Source organism: Carassius auratus, chromosome 3, assembly GCF_003368295.1.
Source record: "Carassius auratus strain Wakin chromosome 3, ASM336829v1, whole genome shotgun sequence".
Classification (NCBI taxonomy): domain Eukaryota; kingdom Metazoa; phylum Chordata; class Actinopteri; order Cypriniformes; family Cyprinidae; genus Carassius; species Carassius auratus.
The window spans coordinates 24,374,319-24,386,388 of NC_039245.1; the positions used below are offsets into that span (position 1 = coordinate 24,374,319).

At 36.5% G+C, this 12,070-nt stretch overlaps 2 protein-coding genes across 3 annotated transcripts; one reads left to right on the forward strand and one right to left on the reverse strand.

Annotated features, from left to right (window-relative positions):
• Window positions 1-2,784: 2,784 nt before the first annotated feature.
• Window positions 2,785-6,657, forward strand: LOC113051921 (sphingosine 1-phosphate receptor 1-like). 2 transcript variants are annotated; one of them, XM_026216110.1, is made up of 2 exons: window positions 2,785-2,943; window positions 4,257-6,657. In XM_026216110.1, exon 2 carries the CDS (start codon window positions 4,458-4,460, stop codon window positions 5,655-5,657), a length of 1,200 nt encoding a protein of 399 aa, XP_026071895.1. In that variant the 5' UTR covers window positions 2,785-2,943; window positions 4,257-4,457; the 3' UTR covers window positions 5,658-6,657. The 2 variants fall into 2 exon arrangements, with proteins under 2 accessions (XP_026071895.1, XP_026071903.1); XM_026216118.1 differs by lacking the exon at window positions 2,785-2,943 and adding an exon at window positions 2,996-3,124.
• An 866-nt stretch (window positions 6,658-7,523) lies between these two features.
• spc24 (SPC24 component of NDC80 kinetochore complex) lies at window positions 7,524-11,860 on the reverse strand. The gene is made up of 6 exons (XM_026216127.1): window positions 11,711-11,860; window positions 10,066-10,259; window positions 9,827-9,971; window positions 9,411-9,515; window positions 8,346-8,422; window positions 7,524-8,249 (listed from the first exon to the last, which is right to left on the reverse strand). The coding sequence occupies exons 1-6, from the start codon at window positions 11,833-11,835 to the stop codon at window positions 8,143-8,145; spliced, it is 753 nt and encodes a 250-aa protein (XP_026071912.1). The 5' UTR covers window positions 11,836-11,860; the 3' UTR covers window positions 7,524-8,142.
• Window positions 11,861-12,070: the final 210 nt, after the last annotated feature.

The window sequence follows — 12,070 nt, forward strand, 5'->3', positions numbered from 1 at the left end:
ACAAATAAAGATAGGACAGACTTCCATAGTACTACAGTCCATTCACTTTGCAACTTTTTAAATGCAATCTAAGCAGTTAAATGTTTCAGCCAGATATTTATTGGTTTAAAAGCACCAAATGTAAGTTATATTTGCTATATTTATTTATATAGAGCAGGTCTGTCACTATTTCCAGTAGTTAAGGCTTTAAGACAGTTGGGAAGGATCAAACCCACCCCCTCACAGAACTCAGGAAGTCTCATGACCTCACAGGTCCAGCCTTTCCACCAAGCCAAGGATAACAAAACACCAATATAACTTCTGTTCTGAACTGTCAATGCTGAACTCGCTCGAACCTAAGGAAACACTTTTCATTGAAACCTTGATAAGAATCCACTACATGTGGATTGGTAGGGAGTATCAAATATATAAAATGCTTCTCAGATGTCAACAGCGAAGTTAAAAAAAGATCTGACATGAGTTAAATAAGATCTCTGTAACTGGAATAATGCATTTATTTAATAGTCATCTAAAAGTTTGTTGGTTTGACGCAAGTTCATTAATTCCAGTGGCCAATGAGACTCTTTGTGCGACAAAACCGTACAGTTTAATTACTGTATTTTCCCACAACGCCAGAGCAGCATTCAAAGGGAGTTTCTTTCCATCACTCTCAACCACAAAGAACAACAGTTAAATTAATTGAAAGAGAAGGCCGAGCTGTTTAAAGTTTGTGCATTCGGCTAATGCAATTTTCCCAGAGAGAATGAAGTTAAAATTGATTGAATTGATTGATAACAATCTAGCAATTAATAATTAAAATAACAAAGAAATGTCAAGTAACATTGCATTAAACAGGATATTTTGAAGTGGAAAGACTGAAATTGAAAAAAACTGAAAATATTTTCTTGTAAAACGCACACTCTTTGCTTTATTTTTGCACATTCAACATATGTGTCCATTTAAGGTAGCTATCTGTTTCCCCTAGATGTGTTTCGAAGTATTTAATGCAAATCATTTTTCTTGGAAGCGGACATTTTCTGTCTCCCAGCTCATGAAAAACTCAAGCATATTGAGGCAAACTGAAGCACTCAGAGACAGTCTAAAGCACAGTAAAAATACAGATAATAATATAAATAAAGATAATACAGTAAAAATACTGATAATAATAATATTTCAAATATAAAATAACATTTCCTACACAGTACAGGGGGATTTTGTTTATTTTAATAAAGCATTTTAAAATGTTAAAATAAATGTTTTAATTTCATTACCTTATTAATATTTTGAAACAAATGGTTTTGGAAATGCATTGTTAGCCTCAAGTACCATTGGTGAAATGACCACTGTATGGAAAAAAAATACTACATATAAACTTCCATCTGGAATTGCATCTTCTTCTTCTTCTCGGGAACTGTCACATCTGTATCACAGGAGCACCAGACATACAAGTATCTGAAACAGGAGCCAGGCATCAGGGTGAGACAACAGTCTCTGTGGGGAGTATCTTGATTATCAGGCCTTTGTGTGTAAATGTAGGTAACATGCAGAGTCAGATATCCAGACACAGCAGGAGCTCTGAGTCTGTCTGCTGGCTGGAGCTTCTCCTGAGGAGGTGGAGTCCTTCTGATATTGTCATTAAGGCACCCTAAGCGCAAGAAAACAGACTGATAAAGCAACTCTATGTTCACTGATGGGACCCTGGCCACCCACTGGAAAGCACCAGAATGTGCTGAGCACTGAAAATGAGGGCCCTCATTGCCCTGTAAACAGGTGAAGGAAACCTGTTCCTCTCCCATGTGTTTAACTTCTGCCAGGAAGCATGCAATGCAATGCTCGGTACTTTGTCCTGTTTCGTATGTCGTAGAATGCAACATTTTTTTCAAGAGCTGTTTTTTATAGTTGCCTAATAAATATTTTAAGATGTCTTTTTTAGTAGTACTTAAGTAGTGGCTATTCTGTTCCCCATCCAGACAGAGCGGACACAGTGTTCCTCTGGAGAGCTTTATTCGGCATGGCCCGGTATGACCTCATAGGTGTTTCTCAAGGAAATCCCTCTCCCTTCGAGGTACAATGACAGAGTTTCCTGTTTAAGAAAGCAGGATCCGGCTTCTGACTTACACACATTCTCCGCTGCCTTATGTAATTCCAATGCAATTCTACGACTGCTCATGTTTTACGTACTTGTGCATCGCAGACTCAGGGTTATTTATTTAGTCATACTTGTTTATGTGCCTGTTTGCACGTCAGAATGAAAGAAGAGAACACTGTAAAAGACAATCTCAGTCTCAAAACATCATGCATCAAAATTATTTATCTCGTGTTTGCGTATCAGGATGAGAAATGGTAGAATAAAAATGCAGCTCTTAAAATAAAACAAGAATTAATGAAGATATGGTTAAGGATACTGGTCTCAGATTACAAAAATAAATATATAAAAAAACTAATCTTAGAACTGTGATCTAAACAAAATTGATGTTTCAAAAAAGTGGTGGAGTAAAAAAATTATTTTGAAATACTGTTTTCAATAAAGATTTTTACAGTAAGTTCACAGTAAAACCTTTATTTTTGTTTGTTTTATTAACTTCACATTTTTAATTATAAGCCCCAAATATATAAAACCATATCAAAATGCTTCTAACTCATAAAAAGAAAGAAATAGTTCTTCACAGAAGTAGTGCTGGTGTTTTGAATTGTGTATTGTTATGTAGCTAACCTAATAGAAAAATTGCGTCACGTTAATGACCTGTGTAGCAATGTCAAAGCACCTTCTGCAAAGCAGTTCATTAAACCTATAAGTGATGCATCAGCAGCCTCAGACGAATGCCAAGACCAGCCCACTTCAGGACGAGTCTTGATCCAGGGCTCAGCTCTCACATCAGCTGTCGGCCGGTTGTGCGAGGACATGAGGGAGAGAGAGAAGGATTTGTCATTTCCAGACTCAGCTCAGTGTTTCGAACTTAAAAGGTAAGCTGCGCTTGTTTACACGAATGCGCGTGGTCACATTTGAATACAGATTAAAGCCAGTTTTGGAGAACTGAGTGTGCAGTATGTAAACTGCGTGGTTTTGCATGGATGCGGACTTTTCGTTTCAGTCACGGACTGGTTCAAGTTTGGTTCGTCCATTTCTCTTAATTCAGCCTGTTGGGTGAGTGGGTAAACGGTGATCTGTTCACGAGGCGCGCGACACTACACTGATTATTGACCGACGTAATTACGCAGAAAATGCTCGAGTCGTGTGATTGTCCGATCACGCTGCAAAACTGTTAAATAACGGTTAATTATTAAACGATAATAAATCGTTGAAAAAATCTAAAAACGCTAAAGTTAACCTTAATTTTATAACCAGGATTTTCCTGTCATAGCAAATTAACTATGCAACTATAAACAGTTTAAATTGCAATAAACGATTACTGGAAATTAACTGTAATTTATTTTTAGAAAACGTTTTATAAAGCAAAAAATCTCGACAATCGTGATTACGAAGGAAATGTGTATTTACCACGGTATTTGGCTAAGTATTTTTACAATAATAATGTTCTATATGTAATAGCTTTAGTATTATCAGTAGGCCAACATTTTACACTAACAGATAAAATTCAATAGTTCAAACAGGTTGATATATTAACATTTTTTTTTATGTCACATGCATCTGATGTCTGTCAAATGTACTTTAGATAAATACTTCATCACTGTTTTATTTGTTGGTAAAAGTCTTAACAGCAGTTGCTAGTTTTTTTTTAACAGTACTGTATTTTTTATTTTAGTTTTTTTACAGTTTAGCACTAAATCTAATACTGATACTCAAACACAGTTTACTTTATTGCAAAGTATTTCTGTTTTCCTTCAGTTGTAGAGTACTAATTAAAATCTCCATTTGTTTAGTTAAATTTGACAGCTAGAGCTATTTGTTTTTTAACAGTACTGTATTTTTTTACACTGTACAGACTAATTCTAATCCTGATACTCAAACACAATTTACTTGACCACTTTTTGCACAAGCACTCCGTTGTTTTCTCAGAATTCCTAATCAAATACAGTCAAATCAAAATTTCCATTCATTTAGATAGAAATCGTTTGTCTAGAATAAAATATTGACCATGAAAGTCTAATTAAACAATTGAAATGGAACATGATAAATGCAAAATATTCGATTGAATATGCATGTTTTTTTATCTTTTGTGGTTTTACTTTATATGTGTATTTTTTAATATATTCTGTTTATTATTAAATTATGTTTACCCTAATTATTTAACATGAGTTCTACTGCTTTATTTCAGTTCCCTCTGGTGGCCTTTGAGGATATAGCAAAGCGAGTGACTTGAGCAACAAAGACAGAAGTGAATATTTCAGTATAAATGATCCTAAAACACAACAGTGTTGAATCCTCTTAAGAGTTGTTTTATGTGCTTTGTTGGAATATGGCAATAAGAGGGACAACAGAGGAAAGTTGTTAAAGGATCGCAAAAGAAGTGGGAAGAATGGAAGCCTCATACGCTGCTAGCGCCGCCGTCGCCCCAACACTGCCAGCGATCACCTCGTCCCCAGGTTACCTGCTCAGAATGTTTCGGGAGTATCAAAGCAACGCCGTCATCGTGGCCCATTACAACTTCACCGGAAAGCTGAAAGAGAACAAATACCGGGACGGACTGAAACCCGAGGCCATTGTGTTTCTCATCATCTGTCTTCTCATCGTGGTGGAAAATGCCATTGTTTTGGTGGCAATATGGAAGAACAAAAAATTCCACATGCCTATGTACTACCTGCTGGGCAGCTTGACGCTCTCTGACTTGCTGGCGGGCTTCACCTACATGGTGAACATCCTGACTTCGGGCGCAAACACTCTCAAAATGACTCCAGTGCTGTGGTTTCTTCGAGAAGGCGGTGTGTTCATCACACTTTCTGCATCTGTCATCAGTCTCCTCGCTATAGCTATTGAGCGGCATGTCACGATGGTCCGGATGAAGCCGTATCAAGGGGCAAAGCGTGGCCGAATGTTCGGTTTGATTGTTGCGAGTTGGGTTCTTTCGGTGCTCCTCGGCATTCTCCCAATCATGGGCTGGAATTGCATAGGAAACCTGACCGAATGCTCCACCGTCTTGCCTCTTTACTCCAAGAGCTTCATCCTCTTCTGCATTACCGTGTTCAGCTTGGTTCTGATGTCCATCGTGGTGCTGTACGTGCGCATCTTCCGCATAGTCAAGTCCAACACCCAGCGGCCAGGCTGCAGCCCTCAGCGCAAAGGTCTGGCCAGGAAGTCCCAGAAGTATCTGGCTCTGCTGAAGACGGTCACCATCGTTCTCGGGGTCTTCATCGCCTGCTGGTCGCCTCTCTTTGTGCTCCTTCTGCTGGACTTCGGCTGCCCCGCTCAAAGCTGCGAGGTGCTGTTCAAGGCAGACTACTTCTTGGGTATCGCCATGATTAACTCGCTCCTAAACCCCATCATTTACACCCTAACTAGTAAAGACATGCGGAGAGCCATTCTGAGACTGGTCTGCAGCTACTGTCTGATATCAAAAGATGGAGAGGTGAAGAAGTTTGGCATGTCTTTCCTGGACTGTAGCACCAGTAAGGCTGAGGTGCCGTCACAAAGGCTGGAGAACCTGGAGACGACGGTCTCCTCGGGGCACTTCACACAAGCCACAATTAAAGCTATCTACCCGAGGATATTGAAGAGCTGAGAATGCATCAAGTACAAGCTGACAATGCAAGTCTTAACGGACAGTTCAGCTTCTCCTGGGTCAGGTGGAATATTTATAAAACCGCCAAATGGACAAGTATGAGGAGCTTGGAAATGAATCCAGGAGACGTTGGATGAGATGGAACTCATAAATGTTGTTTTGGACTTTAGAGCCGAAGACTTGGTTTCCTCCACATGCATTGAAGCAGACCACGAGGCTACCAGAGAACATGATAGACCAGACAACAGGATCGTCTCTTTATTTTACTGTGATAAAAACCAGTGTTTAAAATGGATTGTCTGACGGTCAGGCTTGCAAGAGCTATGGTGGCTTTTAAAAAATAGGATTTTAAGCAGCAAAAAACAAGCAGTTTTGCAGCTGAAGTGAGCAAGTGTAATGGATTGTGCAAATATGCTTTGAAAAGAACTCTTATGATGTTATACGAGACTCGTATAAACATTTTTTTCAGAATTTGTGGTTAAAAAAAAGACAAAGAAAATGACAGGTTGATGCCTCCACACACAAGCATGCTAGTCCTCAGGCATTTTAAGAGCTCATGTGCATGCAAATAAAAACTACAAGGCAAGTGACTATTTTTAATTTGTAAGATGTTTCCTCTTATATTGGTATTTCGGGAAGTACTGTTTTCATGTTTAAGCTCCCCTTAACCATTTAACCAAGTATGCTATACTTGTCTTTATTTGCTTATTCAGTAAATATAGTTTCAACTGACATAAGGTGGCACAAGCTATATATTGTACATTTTATAAATATTGTAACAGTTTTTATGTTGTTGTACGGAGTGGCATCATTTATCTGTAGCAGTCTGCAGTGATGAAAACAGCACTGACATTCAAGCAATATTGCATTTCTGTAAAACTGTGTACGGAAAAAGATGCATTTGTATGTGTTTACATGTATTTCGTTGATCCTAAATTATGAGCCTTAAAAACAAATCTTTTATTAAGTGCATTAATTAAAAGTGTTTGCTATTTGTTTAGTTTTGTGTAGTTTGCTTCTATAGATCACATTTCAGCTCTGCCCTTTGTTTCCCAAGACAGATAATAGAGACTGAAACAAATATACACATATATATATATATATATATACATAAATCAATCCACTGTTATATCATAAGAATAGTTATTAAACAGCAAATGCATGAACCTAAATGGTTAAGATGCATCCGAGAATTTGAAAACAATGCTCTCAGAGTGAGTCTAGCTGATTTCCAGTTGCTTCAATCACACTCAACCACATGTTAACCAAGCATAAACTAAACTATATTGTGGTTTCATCCTTTCACATGAGCCACACACAGAATTTTTTCTCACCATTCTGTTTTTGCAAAAAACCCCTGCAGAAAAAAAGATCATAAGCTCGTGCCAGTCCGGATGTTTATCAAAGCTGAAATGGCATGTCTGCACCTCAAGGGCATGATGTGACTCATTTGTGAAGTTAAACGACCAAAGGTTAAACTGGTCACGCACACCGAGTAAGATGACTAGGCTTCTGAAGGAATACCCAAGCTTCTACACTGACAGATATTAAACAGTCAAATTAGAAATAGTGAAAGTATTGTAGTGAAAGTACAGAAAGAAAAAATGAGCGGGGGAAGGGGTGACTTGTAAAAACCTGTGGGAAATTATATAAAGATCATTCTGGAGGAAAATTAAATCATATCTAAATATATATGCTATATGAAACATCATCACACTTTATTTTTAAAAACATCTATTAAATAATTAAAATTAACCTTAGGCAGGAGTCATAATCTGATTTATTAATTATCTATCCAAATATATGCACATTTTAAAAAACAACAACAACAATGAACAAACATATCACTACCGTCTCTCCATGGTTTCAGTTCAAAGGTTTTTCTTTTTTTTTAATGTCAGTAAATCCTATTAGGATTTTGTCTGCCAGCAAAAAAAAAAAAAGTACAATAAAAGTAACTTTGAAGGATTAAGAAAACCAAGACTGAAACAAAAAAGCAGTACGAACAAACAAAAAAAGAAAAACAGAAAGAGAAGCTCGCTTTCATGTTAATGCAAGTTACAACCCATCTACTCCTATCTTCTGAAATATTTTGCATGTCCTTTTTACAGAAACAATTTTTCTTTGCCCTTTTTTCAGAAGTCCTGAGAAATCTCCCTCTTAATTAGTATTCAAAACGAGTACTTAATCTCATTACAACATTTTCAAAAACTGATTTAAAATTTCATAGGAAATTCACTGCTCTATGGAAACAGCAGGTGAGCCGTTTAACAAAGAGCAAATTATAACACCAAATGCATTTATAGTAACGCAAAACATGCATTTTCAGGCTGTGAGGGGAACTTTGTGAATGCACAGTGACATCTTGTGGTGTGTGATGCAAAGGGGGCAACTTTATTAACAGAATAACAAGACACATGCATATATATATATATATACATAGGCATAAAAACAATTGAGCTAACAGTGTGCATGTGCACCAGCTCTACCATTCAGTATTAACCAGGCTCCACAGGTCATCGCTGATCTCACAGGGCGAGCGGGTGGATGTGTCTATGTTGATGGGGGTTGCCACATCCGCACCGTAGTGAACTGCCAAGAGACAAAAGGCATTTCATACGGTCTAGAATATGAAACTGTTATGTTCATTATCATCATCATCATCTACAGTAAATGTGTCAGGATTACCTCCCCTCAGGATGTGCGGCTCTGTGTCCACCTCCAGCTTGATCTTGGTTACTTTAAAGTAGAGCTGAGCGACGTATCTAAATCAAGCGAGCAGCACAACAACACAAAACAGACTTTTTGAGGGGACATGAATTAAAGCAATCTGGCAAAACATTGACTTACAGTCATCAACATAATACTATAAGGTTTGCATGACTTCTGCATTCACTTCTGACTTGTTCAAGTTTTTCCATTTAAAAAATCATAAAGATTGCACTTAATAAGCAATTTATAGCTATGACATATCTTATATACTCTGTGCAACAATTCCAGGTATTTTCAGGTTTTCAATGAACCTCGTGATATACTCTTCTGTTCAAAAATTATCAGGGGGTCAAAGAAATCAGTACTTTCATCAAGAATGAATTAAATTGATCAGAAGTGACAGTAAAGACATTAGTAGTGTTCCAAAAGATCTCTATTTTTAAATGAATGGGTAACACTTTATTTGAGGGTTTCTTAACTAGTTGATTATTAGCATGCATATAACTAGAATATTAGCCATTTATCAGTACTAATGAAGCACATGTTAATGTCTTGTTCTACATCGCTAATCCAACCCAATACCTAAACTTAACAACTATCTTACTAACTATTGATAAGCAGCAAATTAGGGATTTATTGAGGGAAAAGTTGTAGTTAATAGTCAATAAGTGTTCCCCTATTCTAACGTGTTACCAATAAATGCTGTTCTTTTTGAACTTTTTTATTCCTGAATCCTGAAAAAGCATCTCAGTTTTTTTTTCCAACATTCATTATAATAAGAAATGTTTGTTGAGCAACAAATTGGCACATCAGAATGATTTCTGAATGATCATGTGACACTGAAGACTGGAGTTATGATATGGAAATACAGCTTTGATCACAGAAATATCTATAAATATATTTTTAAATATAATAAAACGGAAAACAGGTTCTTTAAATGGTAATCCTATTTTACAAAATTACTGTTTTTACTGTGTTTAGATCAAATAAATGCAGTCTTATTGAGCATTAATAAATAAAGCCAGCTCAGTGCTTGCTTACATGGCTGAAGGAATGACCTCAGTTGTGTCCTCATCCACTTCCTGTTGCAGAGTTTGAATTTCCTGCTCAGTTTCTCGGAGTCTTTCCAACTCCTTCTGCAAGAATCTGACCCATGTGTTAAGGAAAGAACAGTAAACCACCAAAAATCTGCAAATGTGTGTACCTCACACTGAAATATGATTTCTGAGTTTTATATACAGCACATAAACGCACACATCTGTACATTAACCTACTGATCCTGACGTATATTACTTTATTGTTTTAATTTTATATTAGGGATAGTTAGTTTTAATGTAAATGTTCTTTCTGTTCTCTTGTGTTGTATGCATGTACCCAGAAAATCACAACAAATTCCTTGTGTGTTTGCGCACTTGTATAATGAGAGGTCTCAGGGGAAACATCATACTGAAGGATACTCCTGCTCTGAGTCCAGGATTTGGCTTTTGGAGAGGCTCCGCTGTACCTCCTGCTCCATCCTCTCGATCTCCTGCGCCATCTGACTCTTCTGCCGCTCCAAATCCAGAAGCTTCTGGCCCACCACTTCCTCTGCATGCACGAGATCTTTAAAAAAGAAGAAATGTTACGTTTTATTATTGTATTTTTTAAGTTAATATAAAATAGTAAGCTGAAGTTAGAACGAGTGGTAAAGTAATACCGTTTAAGAGCTCGGTTGTGGTCTTCTTGGTCTTGATGTGGTGGTCGAAGAACTCCTGCAGCTTCTCTCTCGCTCCTCGAAGCACGCTCTCTGCCTTACTGCTCTTGATGAACTCGATCAGTGCTTCCCCTGACTTCTCAAGGTCATCGTCATGCATCGCATCGTTCTGGGACATGTCTGCATTAATAACGCTTCTGCAGAAGAATGCAGCACATACGGAGGTGAAGCTGTATGCCACGACAGAGCATTTGTTCATTTTGCAGATACTTTCACCAAAAGCGCCTTACAAATGAGGAACAACGCGAGCGATGGCATTGTTATCACAATTCATAGTGTACAGCTAATGCCACATTAAAAAAAGATTAGTAAACAAGCTAAAGCAGTGGTGAAATACTGAAAAGAAATATAGATATGAATAAAAAAAGGATAAATATTTAGTCAATGCATTTTAACTGGACGTCAAAAACTGAAATATTTCACAGTTATTTAACAGTTTTGCTGTATATTTAAGGTATTCTTCTGTGCTCAACAAAGATATTTTTATTTTTAAACCAACATTAAGAGTTCATGCCAGCATTTTCACTGGCACCAAACTACCAGTTTTTATTTTCAGCAATGCTTTTTTTTTTTTTTTCAGAAATATTAATATTTTTTATTAAAAGTCTCATTCATCTACAGCTATAACCTTTTTTATTTTTCATTCATCAATCAGTTTTTAGATTTCAGGCTATTTTTAGCCAGAATTTGTACAAAGATGATTCTCAATTATGTTATGAAATAAATAACAGAATGATTTATATACTGCTGTATGGAATATGTGCATAAAATGTCCATAAATTGGTTTTCCCAGTCTATACAATGTATCTATACATTGCATCTAATTTGCATATTACTATGTTCTTGGGGCAAACCATAATGATAAAGAAGTGTAATTATGAGAGTAATAACTTGGCATTTTCATAACATTTTTCATAGGAATATTGATCTATAATTTATTTTCCTATTGACATGTGTCTCTCCCAAGATGTCTGATTAACATGCTGATGCTTGTCCTGGTGTCCTCTACAGAAAACACATATGAAATTGATGGCTGGTTTCGTAACAAAAAGACATATCCCTATTTGAAACCCCATAACAAACAGATGTTTGTTTATGAAAAACAACTTTTAAATCAGCCAGATTTAAATTATAATTTCAAAACATGATCATATTTCCCTAACAGTGCTAACTTTGAGCATTCTGTCAGAATCAGTGAAGTTTAAACACTATGAGTGTTTATGATCAAACCTCCAAACAGTTGACATCTCTAAAACCCAGGACAGGACACATCACATTACAAATTCAACAAAACCTCTTTTAAACCGAAAACAACTGCGAATCAGTAGCTGTATTAGCTGTTAAAGTATATAGTCTGATATAAAAGGTGTATTATAACAAATATTAAAAATAACGTTACAGGCTGTAACAAACATAACATGATCTCAAAATAAAACTGCCTAAAACAAGCAAACGATAACGCCTCCACAAATACATTATTTATGGATTTAGTCGATGTCGCGCTTCAGAACACTAACAAATAACACTTATTAAGAATATATAGAATATAGAGCTTTATTGTGATATATTTAAGAGTAAATAGTCTCACCCAACACACGCGTTGTTTATCCGGATTTCAAACTGGCGGCTGCTTGGCGCGCTTTCCAGAAACGCGCCTGAATAAGAAACCAGCTTGAGTAATTCAAGCTTTTGTTTCCACTTAATCGTGATCATTATTTTAATACGCTTAATTATATATAAAATCAACAATGTTCTCTTCTAAACTATTTAAAAATCATTTTATATATTATAGACGTTAGAATTGCGATCAGGCAACTATCTGAGATACCTAAATAGCGCTTGTCAAAAACAAAAGTCCAAAGCGATATAAATTTTAAGTTTATCATCCCTAATCAAATTGCGTTTATTTTTTATGACGACTTAAAAAAAAAAATGAATTAACCAGTAA

What these genes read in the sequence shown, in the direction of transcription:
- spc24 (XM_026216127.1), bottom strand. Translation starts at nt 11,835, where the DNA reads ATGATCACGATTAAGTGGAAACAAAAGCTTGAATTACTCAAGCTGGTT. An exon ending in ATAAACAACGCGTGTGTTGG is followed by an intron (nt 10,260 to 11,710) that starts GTGAGACTATTT and finishes ATTCTTCTGCAG; the next exon opens with AAGCGTTATTAATGCAGACA. An exon ending in ATCCTGGACTCAGAGCAGGA is followed by an intron (nt 9,516 to 9,826) that starts GTATCCTTCAGT and finishes CACATGGGTCAG; the next exon opens with ATTCTTGCAGAAGGAGTTGG.
- LOC113051921 (XM_026216110.1), top strand. Translation starts at nt 4,458, where the DNA reads ATGGAAGCCTCATACGCTGCTAGCGCCGCCGTCGCCCCAACACTGCCA.